We start from the raw sequence: 18080 nt of genomic DNA, 5'->3' as shown, positions 1-18080 counted from the left end.
GATACGTCACAGGCCTGGGTGAAGCAGCAGCGTGAAGAGCCCTGGGCTCTGCCTCTACAGAGGGAGGACCCCGAGCCATGTGCTGGTCCACACCACCTGGGAAACTAAAGCCAGACCAGAACCAGGCCCCTGCATCCCATCCATGGCCCTCCCACCACACTGGGAGGCTGGGGACAGGTGGCCCCCCACCAGGCTGGTCAGACACACGCAGGGCTTCTCTGTGGCATTCAAAGAGCACGTTTATTTACAAAGCGCTTTACAAACATCAGCTTATGCCTCCCCACAGCCCCCTGCGAGGTAGGTCAGTAGTCATATCTACAGTTTACAGATGGGGATATTGAGGCACGGAATGGGGTGTGGCCTGCCCCATTTTAAAGAGACCTTCCCACCTACCCATCGGAAAATTACAAAATAAACAAAAAACATTGATCCTCCATCCCAAAATACACCGTCTTCCTCGGAGCTCTGGAAGTGGTGAGCACCCCTAACCTAGCAGTGCCCCCTCCCACAGAGACTTCAACTCCCGGGGCTGTCACTCAGCCTGGATAACTGTCACTGGCGGAGGCAGAGCAGGACCTGGCTGGTGAGGCCTGAAAGCTAGAGGCTAGGGGCTGAGGTGACTTCACTCTGCAGGGACTGGCTCGGGCAGGGAGGGGCCCCACATAGGGCCGGGCAGGGTGGGCAGATCCTGTGTCAGGAAGCTCAGCACACAAGTCAGGGAAGCAGAAGTGGGAGGGATGGTAAGCAAAACATCCTCAGGGCTGCAGGGACAGTGATGGAGGAGGGAGCTCTGGCTCCCCCCTGGGGAGGGTCAGTCTGACGTATCCACTCACGAATCAGAGCAGAGCCCAGTTGCCCCAGGCCTTCAGGGGCTGGACTGATGGGATCTAGATGCCAAGTCCCAGTGCCCTGTCTACCCACGTCCAGAGGAAGCCAGGTGGGGTGGAAACCTTGGCCTGGCACACACTATACTGGGCCTCACTCATCTCTGACAAGACTGGGAATCATGGGGCTCGGGCCTGGGCCCTCCAGAGCCAGTCGTTTTGAGCCCCTGTCACTCTGCCAGGCAGTGCCAGGCCTCAGCACAGGCCTGCAAGACCCGATGGCACTGGGGCAAGGCTGCCGTCTTGCAAAGTTCCGCCTCGTCGCTCCACCTGCCCACCTGCCATGGTGAGAGGCCCTACCCACAGCGGAAGGGGACACCATGTAGACCCAGTGCCCACTCCAGTGATTTCCCTGTGGGGGTTCTGGTGGAGCAGAGATGGGGGCGCAGGTCGTCCTCGTTGGTCTGGGATGGGGGCTTGGTCCTGAGTGTGCCGGGGATGCCCCAGGCCAAGGGCCCCGCTATCTTGTCTCCAGCCCCTCCAGGTATTCCAGCGCCACATCATAGCAAAAGTGGTACTGATCCTGGGGAGGAAGAGAGGACATCAGCAAACTGCACCGCCCCGGCACCAGGGAGAGAGGGCGAGCAGGAGCCAACCTTGGCAGGGAGGGGGAGGCGGGGGTAGCCATTTGGGCACCACAGGACTAGAATCCAAGGCCCAATCATGGGGCCCAGACATGGGAGCGTGGGCGCCAAGGGACCTACTGGACATAGAATGGGCACTGAAGTGGCCGGGCACGGGACGAGGCTTCTCACCAGAGTCTCCACCATGTTGGGCTTATAGTTCCTAAGTGTTTTGGCAGCAAAGAAAACGTCCACCAGGTTGTGGCAGCGGATCATCTCCAGGACCGTGGCGCAGGCGCAGAAGGTGCCACTGCGGCCGCCCCCGTTTCTTCATGAGAGAGAGAAATGTTTGGGGTCGGGTTTGGGAGTAGTGGGGGCAAGTCAAAGGTTAAAGGCAGGGCCAGGGTAGCCAGGAGGGAGGGAGCAGGGGCCTCAGTAGGGAAGGGGCAGGAGACTCAGGAGGGAGAGGGCGGAGGAGCCAAAGGTAAGAATAGGACCTCGAGGTGAAGGGGGCACCCAAAGGCACCTAGGAAGACAGAGCTTCCAGGAGAAGCAGCCAGCACACCTGAAAGGAGGCCAGGCACAATCCAAGAGAAAGACATTGAGACAAACACAGCAACAAGGAGGTCGAGTGGGATCAAGCAAAAGCCAGGAGAGCAGGATGGAAATGAACCCCAAGAATGCATACGCGCACACGCGCGCACACACACACACACACACACGCACAGGTACAGGCACACACGCCAAGTCAAACCTCAGCCTCTCACACACAGGGACCCTCCTGTCTCTCTCCCTGCTCTGTGGGGTTCCTCTTAGGAAATGGCGCTAGGCTAGGCTAGGCCCTCAGCCCCCTTCATGAGGGGTCTCTCCCAATAGAACCCTAAGCCCTTCAGGGCCAGGCACTGCCGGACTCAGCTCCCCACTTTGCATTTAGTATGCCCTGCCTGGCACTGGGAAGGGGCAGTAACACTGAAAGCATGAAAAAGTAGGGGGGCGGGGGCACACGCAGACATGGGTGAATAGGTAAATTTATGAATGGAGGCATGTGAATGAAGTAATGGGAAAGCTGCATGAACCAAGATGGAATTCCACTGGCTTTAAAAGTGTGCTACCATATCATAGGGTAAAATAAAGACATAAGACTAATTAAATTGGAAAGTCAAACACCCCACAGAGGGCAGTTTCCAGGGTGGAAACAGACTAGGTTCCCCCAGAAGAGTCAGGTCCTGCCTTGCCTGGTCAGGCAGAGCCTGGGCAGGTGACCGTCCGCCCGGGGGCTCTGGTGCCAGCCTTAGGGTTCTCTCCCCCAGGAGCCCAGCTCCCTGACCCCTGCCCAGCCTGAGGCAGGGCAGCACTCACAAGCAGTGCACGACGGTGCGCCCGTCCCCACTCTCAGCCTGCCACTTGTCCACCTCGGCCAGCAGGTGCAGGAAGGCCTTCTTGGAGTCAGGCGTGTCCCGGTACGCCGACCAGCGCAGGAACTGGAAGTGCCGCACCAGCAGGTGCCCCTCCTGCAGCTGGGGATGTGGGCAGCCAGCAGGGGGGACATGAGCACCGATGGGACCAGACCCCCCACCCCAGTGACCTTAAGAGGGTCACTAAAGGCCATCCCAGGCACTCCAGATTCTCACTCTGGGGCTCCCGGATCACTTACCCGAGAGATGTTCTGCACCCGGAAAACACGGGCCACCAAGTCCTCATCAGCTGTGCCGGACACGAACTCTACCTCCATGAGACCATACTGCTGCCGGCCCGGCTCTGGCCAGTACTGCAGGCATGGCTGGGGGTGCAGCCACAGAGACGGGGAGCTGAGCAGGCCAGTCTAGGGCAGCTTCCACTCATTCCCACACCCCCAGACCTCCACACCTGCCCCGGGGCCCCACACACCCTGATCCACCTGCTCACTCCAGACTCACCTCCAGAGATACCCCCAGTCGCCACCACCTGCCATCGGACAGCAGTGCACCCCTGCACCACTGTGTTCTGCACACTCGAGCAGCCGAAACAATCCCTGCACAACTGGCACACTGACCCTGCCTGCAGCTAAGCTACACCTAACACACCCAGTACACTTGTGAGTGCACATACTATATGAGGCTGCCTTCTTCCAGAAACAAGCCTCAGACCACACCCAGCACCCCTACCCCCAGTCTCCTCTCACCACCTCTGCCGTCCAGCATCAGCTCACAGAGGGCCAGAGGCCCTGATGCTGCAGGAGCTCAGCACCAGCTCCTGCCCCAGGACTCCACCACAGTCAGGGTCCTGCATGGTGCCCCCCAGGTCACAGATTCAGCTGAGAGAAAGGCAGCTCAGCCCACACACATGCACATCCCTGTGGCCTCCAGGCTAGTAGAGCCAGAGCCCCAGCTCTGCATGGAGTCCAGGCAAGAATCTTTCCTCCTCCTGGCCCCCATGTCTCCATCTGTGAAATGACCTCCAAGATCCTCCCAGAAGAGTCCATGCTCCACATGCTTCCACCTGGAACCATGCCTCACAAGAAGTTACCACCTTCTTCTTTATGGCCGGGGCCCTGACACCCCCTTACATTCAGACCTGGGCACATGCTGCTCCCTTCCCATGGATCACTCATCCCTCATTCCTTTACCTACTTAACTCTACTCTCCCTACACAATTCAGTCCAGACACTACCTCCTCCAAGAAGCCCTCCCTGATACATTTGGCCTCCTCTGTGCCCCTGTAATGACTCTGTGATAGCTCCTGCCCTCTGTGTTGTCACTGGGTTTTTGTAGCTGCTTCCCTTTGGACTGCAAGATCTGAGAAGGACCATGTGTCCTCCCTCAGGCTCCCCACAGCTGATACAGTGCCTTCCAGGGAGCAGAGCATGGGCAAAGGTGGTTAAATGAAGGGCTAGTGGCCAGTGACCAGAGCACAATGTTCACATGAGCCTCTCTCTGGCTCCCTCCCCTCCATGCCTCAGCCAGGGTGAGCTTCTTCTGTGTGGGATTCCCTCCAGATCTCTGCCCAGGGACTGGAGCCCATTACCTTGCAGACCTAGGTCACTTACACCAAGTGCCCCATGTGAACGAGTCTATACACCAGGCACCAACTAAGAGTCTACGCCAGGCACCATCATGCTCATTTTACAGCAAACCCTCCTGGCCTCCTGAAACAGGGCGCTGGGGAGGGAGGGGATCCAGATGGGGTATGGTCATGCAGGGCAGGAGGGCTGAACATCAGCACTTCCAGGGATCTCTAGCTTTGGAGCCCCCAAAAGCTTATGGGGGTACCCCTTTGGCTATCCTAAGCCAAAGTCACCAAGCAAGTGTCTGAACCAACCTTAGAAGCAACTGTAACCCTCATCTTCTTCACCCCTGCCATGCACCTAGTGCCTACTATGTGTTAAACATCTTACATCTGACCTCCATGGTCCTGACAGTAACCACGAGGCCAGGAACTGTGATGGCCCCCACTTCACAAAAAGGAAACTGACCAGTCAGAAAGCAAGGAAGCTGGAATTTCATTCTGTCTCAAAGGCCCTCATGATGGGCAGTTTAGCTGAGGGACTAGAAAAGCAGAGGCTCTGAGAAAGGCCAGGGGTGAGGGCAAAATTTGGCTACTTCCCAGCTCTGTGTGAGCACTCGCTTGATACCTGAAACCAATGAAAGTAAAGCAACATCCCTGGCATACAGCAGGTGCTCAATAAAGAACACCAGCTTTTCTCCAATCTGACAGTGTCATTTTATAGAAAAGGAAACCCAGACTCTGGGAGGAGGTGACCCTTTTAAGGTCACTCAACAAATGAATGGCAGAGTCCAGTCCCTGACTTTGGGGGTAAGCTTGTGCATACACTGGGGCCCTGGACAGCAGGCAGCCTGCCTGCCCAGCCAGTGGGACACTCACCCAGGCAGAGTTGGACTGGTGCAGCTGGTTGAGCATGACAATGGAGGTGCACCCATAATCGTAGACCAGCCGCCAGAAGTCAGGCGTGGTGCTCTGCAGTGGGTGCAGGGTCACGATGAAGGCCGCACTCTGGGTGTAGCTCTGCAGGGAAATGAGACTCAGCAGGGCCTGTTCACCACCCCTGACATGGCCCGATCCTCTGCTGCAGGCCATTCACCCACCCGACCCACCACCACTCTGTCCCACGGGACCAGGCTGCCTCCAGTGGCCCATCTCAGAGACTGGCCGAGATGCTGAGGTTTAAGTTGACAGGGTGAATTCCCAGGCCTCTAAGACCCAAGTCCATGATCCCTGGGAACTAAAAGCAACAGGTTCCCAAATGGTGGCAATGGGAACTTCAATGTGGGAGGCAGAGGCTGGCCAACCCTGCTCCCTGCCTCAGGGCCTTTGCATGTGCTATTCCTGCTGCCTAGAACAAATAGTGACATGGCTCTTTTCCTCACTTCTTTCTGGTCTTTGCATAGTGGTCGCCCCTTCAAAGAGATCCTCCTTATCACCTCATCAAAAATAACCACACACATTAAAAACATTAAGTACTGGGCCTCCCCGGTGGCACAACGGTTGAGCGCTGGGTTGCGAAGCTGCCCGCAACCTCTGCAGCGCCGGTTCGATCCCCAGCCACCAGAGGAGGGTCCCATATGGCGCGCAGACCTCTCCTGCCACCCGCTGCTCCCCTCAGCAGTGTACTTCGGTCCTTCTGCCTGCTCTGCTCCCCGCTCTGGCTCTGGTGAATTCTCTCACCCTCCCGCGCTTCTGACTGTACCCAGTGCTTGTATAAATAAATAAATAAATAAATCTTAAAAAAAAAAAAAAATTAAGTACTTCTGTCTGGTTGCTTTCTGTAAAATTACCAGTGTCTGGCATTTCATTGCATATTTACTAATTGTCCCCCAAATGCAAGGCTCAGGAGCAGAGATATCGGGGGTGGGCCTGCGCCCAGCGCACTGTAGGAGTTCACAAATATCTCTGAATGAAGAAATCTCTTGGCCCCCAGTTAGGGTCTAAGACCCCAACCCAGGCCCTGACTCTACTTGTGCTCTGACCTCATCGGGCCAGGTGAGCAGGCACCAGCCTCGCCCCATCAATGTTCCAGCCCCAAGTCTCCCTTGGCATCTCGCTTCCCCACTCTCTCCCTCTCCCAATGGTGGTCTCCTGCAACCCCATTCCCTAGACTCTCTAAAGACTGACTGGCAGGCTCTCAAGGCCAGGCCCTGCCAGACTCCAAAACTCAGGCCTGACCTGACCACCCAAATCAGACTGCAGCTGGCCCCTTGATAAGCTAGCTCACTGCAGACCAGGCTCTGGCTGCTGGGCTTCCTGGCTCATGAGCCAACAGGCTCTACATTGCTGGCAACAACTGCCTGAGGTATCAAGGACTCCAGGAAAGCTTCTCCATCCGATGGCCCGTTTTCATACAGGGGCCATAGAGCCCCAGTATGAGCCCAATGTCTGAAGATGAGCACACTGGGCCCAAAGAGAGGCCTAGCAGGCAGGTTTCAGATTCCTAAGTGCCCATCCAAAACTCTCCAGCAACCTATACTACCTCTGCAGGGCCCCAACACCCTCAGCAGGCCCAGATACCCCCAGATATGTGCACAGCTGTACTCACACCCACGCCAACAATAGCGATGGACTCCCTCCCCTACCACTCCCTCCAGTGGCTGGGGCTGCTCCTCCCCTTGCTTTCAGGGCACACCAGAAAAGGCCCCTGGAAGCCAGAGTGGGAGTTCCCCTTTCTAGAGATGCCCCTTCGTCCCCTTACTGTCCTCCCCAGGGGCTTTGGCCAGGAACCTGCTGTGGAGGACCTTCCCTCCACTGCCCTCATTCCATGTGGAGAGCCATCCAGTGGTCTCAGCCCCTTTAGCTCACACCTCCCAAGGGCAGGTTCAGGACAAGGCCTGAGCATGCTCAGTTGAGCTCCTTCCTCAGACCAGCTTTTCCCAGACCAGCCATCCTTAGAAGCAGTTCATTCTAACTGCTCCTGTCCCTGCCCTGTGTAGAGGCCTATCCTGGATGGCGAGGGGGTGGCCAGTTTGTACAGCTGTATCCACGAGGACAAGTCTACCTGACTGCAGGGCAAGGAGTGGCCAGTCCACTTAATCACTGGGCAAAAGCCACATTCCAGCGTTACGAGGTTTTTTTAACCTTTTGTTCTCCACCTGTCTCCTGCACCTCTCTCTCCACTGGCTCACTTTGGGAGAGGCATAAGGGTAATGCTCATGAACCCTTCCCCAGCAGCACCTTTGACCCCTAAAGTCCCTGCTCCACTTGCAACGCCCAATAAAGGAAGCGAGAGAGGGGTTTCTAATGGCTCCTTAACCCTCAGACCATGGCAGGGGTGAGTGGGGCAGGTAATAAGTGACCATCCCAGGCCAGGGTCTGGGGCAGGTTCCAGTTCAATCACCCCAGGACAAGCTCCCCTGACTCCAAGTCCCTTCATTCTGAGCCTCTCCCCACCATGCCCCCCAAATCACTCTTCCCACCTCAGGCTCTGATGGACCTGATCCCGCTGGAATTCCACCACCCAGTCCCCCACTCGGGCCAAAGACAACACCCGGGAAGGTAGGGGGACCACTGGCTTGAATGCCCTGAATGAAACATCACTGGGGATAAAAGGGTCACCCGATGGGCTGGCCCCCAGAAAAGACAAAGGGTGACACCCACAGAGTCTTCGGCTCCTCCCCTTGGATCCTGGACCTTCCCAGAGACTGGGGGCATCCCAGAGCCCACCCCCTGCCCCAAGCCCTCACGTCAGTCAGGGCCGCATTGATGTAGTTGTTGGGGTCCCCATCGGCGGAGACGAGGAAGGGCAGGCAGCGGTCGGGCGGCAGGACGTCCATGCTGCGGTTCTTGTCGCGGTTCCGGGGCAGCAGGGCGATGCTGCACTCCTCCACGTCCAGTGGCGGGGTGACTGAGTTCAGGGTCTACGGGAGCGCGAGAGGAACAGGGGTGATGTGGCCCTCAATGACTCCTAGAGCACAAATGACCAGTGCATGCACACACACACACACACACACACACACAAACTCACAAACCACACTGCACACTTGTACATATGCAGTAGAGCCCCACCTGGAATTCCTCCCGCAGCTGAGAAGAATTACTCTGAGGGTCAATGCGGATCATCTCCTTATAGGTAGCCTTGAACTCACTGACAGGGATGGTGGTCTCCCCACACAGGCAGGCCTCCAGGATTGCATCGTGGATGAAGATGTACTGCTCCTAGTATGAGGGGCAGCATATGAGGAGTCAGGAGGGGACTAGAAGCTAGAGATTTTGGAGTGATGAACGGGGAGCAAGCTTAAGGCTGAGAGGGGTGCTCTGAGGTAGCACCTGGCCGTGTGTTTCTATAGGCTAGATGAAGCCCACTTGAAGCCACCTGCATCCTTACAATCAACCCCGTGAGGAGACCTGAAGGCGAGAGGACAGCCCAGGGTCACGTGTCTAGTGAAGATACAAACACCTCTGGGCTGCAGAACTATGGCCTCGGCCCTCTGCTGTTTGACCTCACTCCACAGACAGGGGAACTGAGTTTGGGAAGACCCTGAGAGGTGGGCAGGTCAAGTCAGGGCCAGGAGAGAGGAAGGGGGGGCTCAGAGGGAGGAGAAGAGCAAAGGACACCCTCTGACATGCTCCACCAGCTTTGCACTCCTCCACGAGGGACCCAAGTCCTGGAGGGCATGTGGGCAGGGGGCCATGCCCCTACCCTACCTCTGTCTGGATCATGTTGACACGCCGGGAGCAGAGGGTCTTCACACAGTTGTAAATGTCCACGACGCCCTCGCACTCCGCCATGTCCAGCATCACATCCAGAACAATGTAGCAGCCTGTGCGCCCGGTGCCCGCACTGGGAAGAAAGCAGCCCCAGGCCAGGTCAGAGTCTGAGGAGGGAGCCCAGAACCACTGGACACACACACAGGGAGGCCTGGAGAACAGTGGAGACCTGCCCACGTCTATACCACCCAGGGATGGGGTAACAGAAAGACCCCATGCTGTGCAAGGAGGAGCCAGGGAGAAGGGTGCTGGCAGAGTGCAGGTGAAAAGTGGTAGAGAACAGAACTGGGGTGCGTTCTGAGGAACGAGAGGAGGGCAACCATTGGGAGAGTGCAGAGGACACTCAGCAACTTCAAACAGGACACAGGGACAAAGGGGAGGCTCATAGCTTAATCCAAGAACATTCCTGCCTCCTGGATCTCCCCAGATCTCCTGTGCATCCTTCAAAGCCTCACACGCTCATGCCCACTTACATGCTTGATGGAACACTGCCCCCATCCTTCCCAGCAGATGTCATTCTTTTGCGCTGCTACCAGAGCAATCTGCACAGGCTCTTATCAACCCCCCTCCTGCTGTTCCTGTGGCCACCTTGCTGGCCTTCCTGGGCTGAGAAGCTACTGGGAGCTCACTGCAGCGGGACTGTGTGGGGTCCAACGCCAGGATCCCCATGCTCAGCACCAGACTGAGCCAAGTTCAGGGGAAGGGAAGCAGACAATGATGACACCAAGATTTCAAGCTTGAAACTGGCGGTACTATATGTTGAGGACATATAACAACCAGGTCCCCCAAACACTGGGGGGCTGACATTCAGAAGACCCCTTTGGAAAACGGTCAGTATCTATTAAGCTGGATGTTTGCACAGACAGCAATTCTACTCCTGTACACACCCACCCAAAAGCCAATGTATGTTGGCCAAAGACATGAAATAAAATGTTGCTCGGCAGCAACTAAGCACAAGAGCTTAAAACTAGAAACCTTCCAAATGCCTCTCCGCAGCAGAATGCATAAGACACATCGTGATTTATTCATCTAGTGGAATATGATGCAACTGGATGAATCTTACAAACATAAGGCTGAAGGAAAGATGTCTGACACCAAAGAGCACCTGCTGTACGATTCCATTTATACAAAGTTCAAAAATATGCAAAACAAATCTATGGTTTTGAAATAAGGACAGTTGCTGGGGAGGGTGGGAGTGATAAGCCACAGACTGGAGGGGATCTCAGGGGGCTCCTGGGAGCCATTAATGTTATTTCTTAGTCTGCATTGTGCTGGTTATTTCATAGGTGTGTTCAATTTGTGAAAATTCAGTTACACATACACTTATTACTTGTGCTCTTCACTTTAAGTATATTACACATCAATCAAGTCTTAATCTAAAAAGACAGCATCTTTTTAAAAATCAAAATTAAAAGGAAGTATGTTAAAGAGAGCTAAAAAATCAAAAAGAAGGGCCTCCCTGGTGGTGCAAGGGGTTAAGTCTCAGCACTGTGAAGCTATCCACAGCCACTGCAGCATGAGTTTGATCCCCATCCAGGGAGATGACCCACATGGCACAGCAGACCTCTCCTGTCTCACCCACTGCTCCCCTCAGCAGTGTATTTCAGTAGATCTGTCTGTTCTGTTCCCCACTCTGTCTCTGGTGAATCCTCTCACCCCAACCCCAGACCCCTGCACCTCTGGCCTAGACCCCAGCTCTTGATTGCATAAATAAATAAATAAATCTTTAAAAAATAAGAAATCAAAAAGAAACTGATTTGTGGGGGGCAGGACAGGGGGAGGAATGGATCTGTCATGTGGCATGGGGGCCAATGAGAACCCAAGTAGAGGAATCAGGACAAGGAGAATCCTCAAATTCACAGGGTTAGAGGTCTAACTCTCCAGAGGGAGAGTGGAGACAGGATAGGGTGCTGAGCCCCACTTAAGAGATAAAAGGAAGATATGGAGGGGGGAGCAGAGACAGGAAACTGGGCAGCTGGGTTCACAGGAGTTGGCAAAGGAAGGAGTGGAAGCCAGGGCTGCTGGGAGGCAAAGGCCAAGGCATAAGGAAAGCCCACTGTGTTTGGGAGGACAGCAAAGTCCTTCCCAGCACCCGGGCCAAACCAGAACACATGCTGAATGGAAGCAAGCGAACCCCATCCTGCCTTGTGCCTGGACAGCCCCATCCCCTCCATGTCTCCAGCACCTCCTGGATCTTGGGGCTCCACAGGCTTTGGGGAGCGTACACAGGGGCAGATCTCAGAGACAAAGCTCAAAGGGCAAAAGCTCCCTAGGGGCCATTGGCTCCTGTCCTCTGTCTCTTAACACGAGGAATTAAGCCCAGTCTCCTTTAGGGAGCTTGAATCCACCCCACCCCTAGTCCCAGCCCTCCTTGGGAGTCCCAGCTCCCCACCTGCAGTGGATGACAATAGGCCCAGCATCAGGTGGGGTGGAGGCCTTCACACGCCGGATGAAGGCCAACAGCCCAGTGGCGTGGTAGGGAACGCCGTGCTCCGGCCACGCGGTGAAGTGAAACTGGTGGACCTCATGCCGGGCAGAGTAGCCTCTCTGGGGAGACAAAAGGAGTAACTTCAGGGTCACTACTGCATCTATTAGACACTCGCTGTGTGCCAGGCATTGAGGTGAGCACCTCACCCCAGGGTCTCAATTAATCCCAAGAGTAGGGCCTCCCCAGTGGTGCAGCGGGTTGAGCACAGCGCTGTGAATCTGTCCACAGCCTCTGCAGCGCAGGTTTGATTCCCAGCTCCCAGAGAGATGCCCATGTGGCGCGGCAGACCTCTCCTGTTGCACCTGCTGCTCCTCTCAGCAGTGCTTTTGGTCCGCCTGCCTGTTCTGTTCCCCACTCTGTCTCTGGTGAATCCTCTCACCTTCCCGCACCTTTGGCCTATACCCCAGCTATTATATAAATTTTTTAAAAATCCCAAGAATAGACTTATGCAGAGGACATTAATGCCTCATTGTACTGGAGAGAAAACGAGGGCTCAACGAGGGGGACCACTGCCTGAGGTTGGACGGGTTAGACAAACAGATGCTATGCAAATGTGGGCCTGGATTTGCCTGATGTCTAAACTCGTGATATTAATGGCCCGCCTCTGCCACCCCCTGTGGTGAACCCTAGGAGAAGGTCTTGATTCTCTGGTCTTAGTGTAAAGGGAGAAAGCTGTCCTTTCTATGTGGATCCCATGGGATCATGGCCAGGATCCTGCCAATCACTGGCCCCATGGGCTCTCCTGGGGGGCATCACCATGCTGAACCTTACTTTCCTGATCTGTAAAATGAGGCTGGTGGTAAACCCTGACCCTGCAGAGCTTTTCAAGGCTTAGACAATAGGTGCAATGGGCTGAGCATAGTGCCCAGCAGCTATTGTCATCATCGTCATCATTTGACTTCCTCTTAGAGTTTCCAGTCAAGAAGCGGGCACCATCCCTCTTCCACTGCGCTCCCTGTGGTTACCATGAAGCCACTGTGCAGGGGAGTACAGCAGTACCCTCCTCAGCCTCGTGCTCGGAGTGGGGGGGCCTAGGAGTGGTGGGAAGGTGGGCTCAATCTGGAGGGATGGGGGACAGGAGACTCACCCGTTCCAGGGCAAAGGTGCGCACGACATATTCAGCTAGCGTCTCCGTCTTCACCAGCGTGATCTTGATGTCTCCGTACATATCCGAGTCGTCCGGCCAGTAGCGTGAGCATTTCACCTGGAGCCCCCACAGCACAAGCTCGGAGGGCTCCTCGCTGGCCCCAGCCCACCCTGCCTCCCCGCACCCGCCAGCCCCGCTTACCCTGCCCACCTCTACCAGCTTGGTGATCATGACGATGCTGGAACAGTGCTCCTGCCACACCATGCGCCAGAAGTCGTAGATCATCTCGGGCTTCGGCCCTGGGGGCACATAGGGGCCTGTCTCTGTCATAAGGTCTCCACCAAGAGCTGGCACATCTGCTGCCCAGCACCACCAGCCCAGGCCAGGAGGTTCCTGAACCCCAGTGGGGATTTTGTGCTCACCCCTACCACCAACTGATCCCTGGAGGGCCCTGGGAATGGCAAGTATCAGGAAGGGCCTGGCTGGAGACCCCAGTTATCCTAAGTAGAGCCCACAAGGCAGAGCTAAAGGGCCAGACCCTTAGTCCATGGTATAAGTCTCCAGGAGGGAGAGACAGATGGACAGTCAGGGGGACCCAGCCAGAAGGATCAGGCAGCACCAGACTAAGAGGCACAAGCCCCACCCCTGAAGACCAGCCTGGCCAGTCCCTTTGCATGCACCACCTTGGAGACAAACAGATGCCAGGGGAAGTGCAGATGGCCTGAGCACACTGGGGAGATGCACACACAAGAGGGGGTGGAGACGGATGGCCAGATTCCAGAAAACCCAGCCAGAGTGGGGATTAGCCAGGCAGGGAGACAGACAGACAGACAGACAGGGAGTCAAGCAGATCCGCAGGGCAGGCAGAGGGCATTCCAGCACACGGAGGCAGATGGGGGCCGACGGCAGAGGTGCCAGGTACCTTGAGTGGCTATGAAGTGGTTGGACCTGTGGTAACCCTGGAACAGGAAAAGAGGGTATGTTAAGACTCCAGGGGGCAGCCCCTCGCTCCCTCAGTCTCCTCTGCCCTCCTGTCCCAGAAGCAGCACACACACCCCAGGGAACTGCCCCACTGCTTCCCCGGGGACTCCTAGCCAGGGGGACACTGTCCTCCCATTCCCAAGTAAGGAGGGAAAGTGCAGCTGGGACATCAGTGGTGCAGGTATAAACCCACCTTTGTGTGTAGCCTAGGAAGGACACTCATTTAGGGGTCTAGTGTCTCCCTGTCCACAGACTGGGGATAATTATCCAAAACCTGCTTACAACTCAGTTGCTCTTTGGAGACAAAGTGCAGGGTGACCCTGCCCTGTCCCCAAAGCCCCAGAGGCACTAATTCGGGGTAGGTTGGGAACAAATGAGCACTGGGGTTGCCCATGATCCTCTGATAAATTGTTGTTAAATCTTTCAAAGGAATGATTTTGGTCATGCACTGTGCTAAGCACTTTACCTGCATGATCTCCCACAAAAGAGAGGCCAAGAGCTGCTTTATCCTCCATCCCCAAAGCCCTCAGACTGAGAAGAGGAGCCAGCCAGACTCCCACGCCAGCCCTAGTGCCACAGCTGCCATGAAGTCCTGCCCACATGGCCTCATCCCTCAGGGGCACAGAGCCCACACCCAGGTAACGTGGTCCCCCCCCTCCCCCGGATAGGAAAGAAGGGCTGCAGAGCCAGCACAAGAAAACAGCCAAGCTCAGCCACACCTCAACACAGCTCCCCAAAACTCCTCCAGCACTGTGAGCATCCCAGGCCCTGGGAGCCCTGGAGTCAGACTGCCAGGGTGCAAATCCCAATTCCTGGCTGCTCTCACTAGCCCTATGCCCTCAGGCAAACTTCCCTTCTCGAAACCTTAAGTCTTATGGTACTAAAATGGAGGGACAGCTCCAACCTTCTCCTGCTGCTGGGAGGAGTACATAAAGTAACGTATGTCAAGGGTCTGCAACTGTGGCAAGCAAGGGTCAGCATTTATTGTGCCTTTACAGGCCAAAGAGCCAGAGAGCACCCACGAAGATCCAAACAGAGGATTTCTGGGGAGGATTCCTGGGACATTGAAGTTAAAAATCTGAGTCTTAGAGTCAAGTTGACCTGGGTCCCCGTGGAGCTCGGCCAAGCAGCAGCCATGTGGCTCTGGGTACTAAGGGGGTGCTTCTCACACTTGAACGTGCACATGGGATCCCCCACTCCCCCAGATCTTGTTAAAAGGTAAATTCAGATTCAAAAGGTCTGGGTTGGGGCCTGGGGTTGTGTATGTCCTACCATTTCCCAGGTGCAGGCAAAACTGGGCCTCAAAACACTGCAGAGCCAGACCCTCAGCCTTGCCAAAGCCCTGTCCTCTACAGCCTAAGGAGAGCAGCAGGGCATGCACTGCAGAGTCTGTTGCACCTCCATACCCTTCCCCTGAAAGTGACCAACACGCAAAATCTGCCGATGATAAAAAGCCTCCCAGAGTCACTGGGGAGTCCTCACTCCTGGAACTTCAGTTCCAGCCTGATTCCCTCCTACTGTCTCCCCAGCTGCTGCCTCTGTTCCAAGTCCCCCGCAGAGGTGGTGAGCGACTGGGGTCAGAGGGAAAGGCCAGGTGGAGGCTGAGGAGGGCCCACTGAAGGTGCTGCCAGTGACTGCCCTTCCAAGCTCAGCGCTGGCCACGGGAGGCGGGGGAGGGGGAAGGACAGGCCACTCCACCTAAAACCAGTTTGCCTAAGAATTCCACATGAGAACAAGTGTCTCCTCTAACTCACCCGTCCCTGCCTAGCTGTGCCCGGCATGGTGCCACCACCCAAAATGCTGGCTGGAAGACAAGATTTTAGATAGATCTAAACCTTCATCTCTGCATGTTAACTTTTTCATTGCATCCATGCATTATTGCACGATTACTATCACATAGATGACACTGAACTGGAAATTTAAAATGATGTAATTTTAAAGGACTATAAATGTCAGGCCTCCCTGATGGTGCAGGCAGTTGAGCACAGCGCTGTGAAGCTGTCCACAGCCTCTGCAGCGCTGGTTCGATCCCCGCCGGCCATGGAGATACCCAGATGGCAAGCAGACCTCTCCTGTTTTGCCCGCTGCTCCCCTCAGCAGTGTATTTCAGGCTATCTGCCTGTTCTGTTCCCCAAATCTGTCTTTGGTGGAACCTCTCACCCTCCCGCTCATCTGGCCTGCACCCTGGTTCTTGTATAAATGAATAAAAATCTTAAAAAAAAAAAAAGGACGCTAAGTGATCGCCTGAGCACACTCAGAGGCCAGCTTGAAGGAGCATTGGTCCTCACAGTCGGCATTAGCGTGTCACAGAGCCTGCTCTAGGGCTGCCTCCCAAGCCCTCCTTGGGGTCTGTGGGAGGAGCTGAGGGGGCTGACCCTTGCATCAACCCCCTGGTGGAGGGTTTGGGCTGGGTTTGAGGCCCAGCTCTGTCAGTTAAATGTGGTACAGTTGTGACAAAGTCGCTTAATTTTTCTCGTCTGCCAAACATGGGACCCCACTTGCAGTGCTGCAGATGAAGAGGGTAAGGGGCCTGGCCCAGAGGGGTGCTTGGCTGTAGTAAGGAAGCCAAGTCTCCCAAGAGCATTTGTGAGACAACAAGGAGCCAAATGGGAGAGAATGGTGTGTGGCATGGAAACTGGATGGAAAGTGTGACCACCTGAATGCCTCCTCCCCCACTCGGGCACTGGGCTGCGGTGCACGCCCTTCGTGGGCCTGACAGCCTGTCTGAATTTGAGAACTTTACAAACCAACTGTTCACATGGAGGAGGGCAGTCTGGGATGCATCTGATAACGGGCATCTCTGAGAGATGTCACCACGGGGACCTATCACTCTGTAGATTGAGCACCTCCGTGTTGTCTAAAAGTCTCATCATGAACTGTATTGTTTACAATCACAAAAGGGCAAAAGTTTGAAAAGAAAAAAGTAGCTAAAATAGAGAAGGTACCCACAAAAGAACAGACACTCCCCCTCAGCCATTGGGCACTACATCAAAAACACATATGCTAAGGATCAAGTCAGAGGTTCATTAAATGAACTAGGGGTTTTTTTTTTAATATTCTTAAAAAGTCAATAGATGACAAACTCATAAAAAATCGAGTATCCATGTTGATCCCTAGAAATGAAATATTCAAATTAGGGCTAAATTGAGGGTAGAGTGGTTAGAGTTGAGTTTCAACAGATCACAAAGGGGCTTGAATACAAGGGAAACAAGTTTGCGGGGGCCTGGCCAGTCCATCATGTTTCTGGAAGCAGAAGGGACTGGGCGTCCAGGGCAGCTTCCCGCCCAGCCCTCCCCGGGCCCACAGCAGGTGTAGCTAGTGAGGACTCAGGAAGAGAAGGGCTGGGGACAAAGGTGACAGAGGCAGTAGTCGGTACAGAATGGGGCCCCGGGGAGCACCCCCACACTGTTGCCCTGTGTGGGGCAGTGGAGGAGGGGAAGGAAGCGCTTACAATAGGGAAAGTGTCGCATGTTCAGCCCTGGGTGGCCCCTGGCCAGGCGCCTGAAATGGACGGCCGGTGTTGGGCACAGGAGTGGAGAGGAAAGAGGACAGAGACAGAGAGAGAGACAGCCAGAGACTGTGAGAGGCTGAGACACAGCCGGTCAGACAGACAGGACGAGGAGGTGTGGGAGGAGTGGGAGGAGACGGGGAGAGATACTTACTTCACGGTTTATCCGAATCTTAATGATTCCAGTGAGGGAACAGTATAAAGCAAAAGAGACAGCTATTAGGCCAGAGGCAGATGAGGTAGACAGAGCACAGGAGTGAGCACAGGAGTGGCCAGAAGGGGCGATGCGAGCAGTGGAGGCAGAGCAGAGACGGGAGGGCCTGGTGGGCTGGAGGGGGCGAGGGTGTGTCCCTGCCGAGGCCCAAGAAGAAGCCCACTAGGGCCTTGAGGAGACCGAGGAGAGTCCCCTGTCACCAAAGCTGCCCAAGTCTGAGAGGCCAGGCCCAGCCCACAGCCCAGGCAAGGGAGAGGATGGGAGGCGAGGGAGAAGGCGAGCAATTCTGGAAACCATGGGTAGCATGTCTGGCCCCAGGAGCAGGTGAAGAAGAGGGAGGTCATCTCCAGAGTCCCTGCGTAGCCCAGCTCCCAGATACACACCTTCCTCTTCCTACGCACCTTAGGCCTTTGCTCAGGCTGCTCCTGCCTGGCTCGTCCCTTCCTTCCTTCCTTCCTTCCTTCCTTGCTTCCTTCCTCTCCAGCCACCCAGCGCCAGCTCAGGCCCTCCGCCCCCAGGCCCTGCCACTGCCACTTACTTGCTGTGTGACCCAGGGAAACAGGTCTTTCCTGACCTGTTTTTCTCCATCTACTCTGAAGTTATTTTATTGGGGATATGCTTGTGTGTCCCCCACTAGAATCTTTATATCCCAGGAAAGCA

At 55.4% G+C, this 18080-nt stretch overlaps 1 protein-coding gene across 6 annotated transcripts in view; it reads right to left on the bottom strand.

Moving 5' to 3' along the window:
- Positions 1-208: 208 nt before the first annotated feature.
- The window catches only part of PTPRU (protein tyrosine phosphatase receptor type U), a 74890-nt gene continuing 57018 nt past the window's right edge, over positions 209-18080 (bottom strand). For 2 of the 6 annotated variants that reach the window (XM_054690954.1, XM_054690955.1), the window contains 11 exons: positions 13640-13676; positions 12718-13016; positions 11535-11689; positions 9080-9215; positions 8441-8590; positions 8119-8292; positions 5309-5449; positions 3102-3227; positions 2807-2964; positions 1640-1775; positions 209-1407 (listed from right to left, as the gene is read on the bottom strand). In XM_054690954.1, coding sequence (XP_054546929.1) covers positions 1345-1407; positions 1640-1775; positions 2807-2964; positions 3102-3227; positions 5309-5449; positions 8119-8292; positions 8441-8590; positions 9080-9215; positions 11535-11689; positions 12718-13016; positions 13640-13676 — 1575 coding nt within the window. In that variant the 3' untranslated portion in view covers positions 209-1344. Of the gene's footprint in view, positions 1408-1639; positions 1776-2806; positions 2965-3101; positions 3228-5308; positions 5450-8118; positions 8293-8440; positions 8591-9079; positions 9216-11534; positions 11690-12717; positions 13035-13639; positions 13677-18080 lie in introns of all 6 variants that reach the window. The other 4 variants (XM_037498237.2, XM_037498238.2, XM_037498235.2 and 1 more) reach the window with 4 other exon arrangements.

Source organism: Talpa occidentalis, unplaced genomic scaffold, assembly GCF_014898055.3.
Source record: "Talpa occidentalis isolate TD23 unplaced genomic scaffold, MPIMG_talOcc4v2.1 talOcc4.9, whole genome shotgun sequence".
NCBI classification, from domain to species: domain Eukaryota; kingdom Metazoa; phylum Chordata; class Mammalia; order Eulipotyphla; family Talpidae; genus Talpa; species Talpa occidentalis.
Note: the sequence above shows the minus strand (reverse complement) of the source record. Positions and strands in the feature narration are given on the sequence as shown.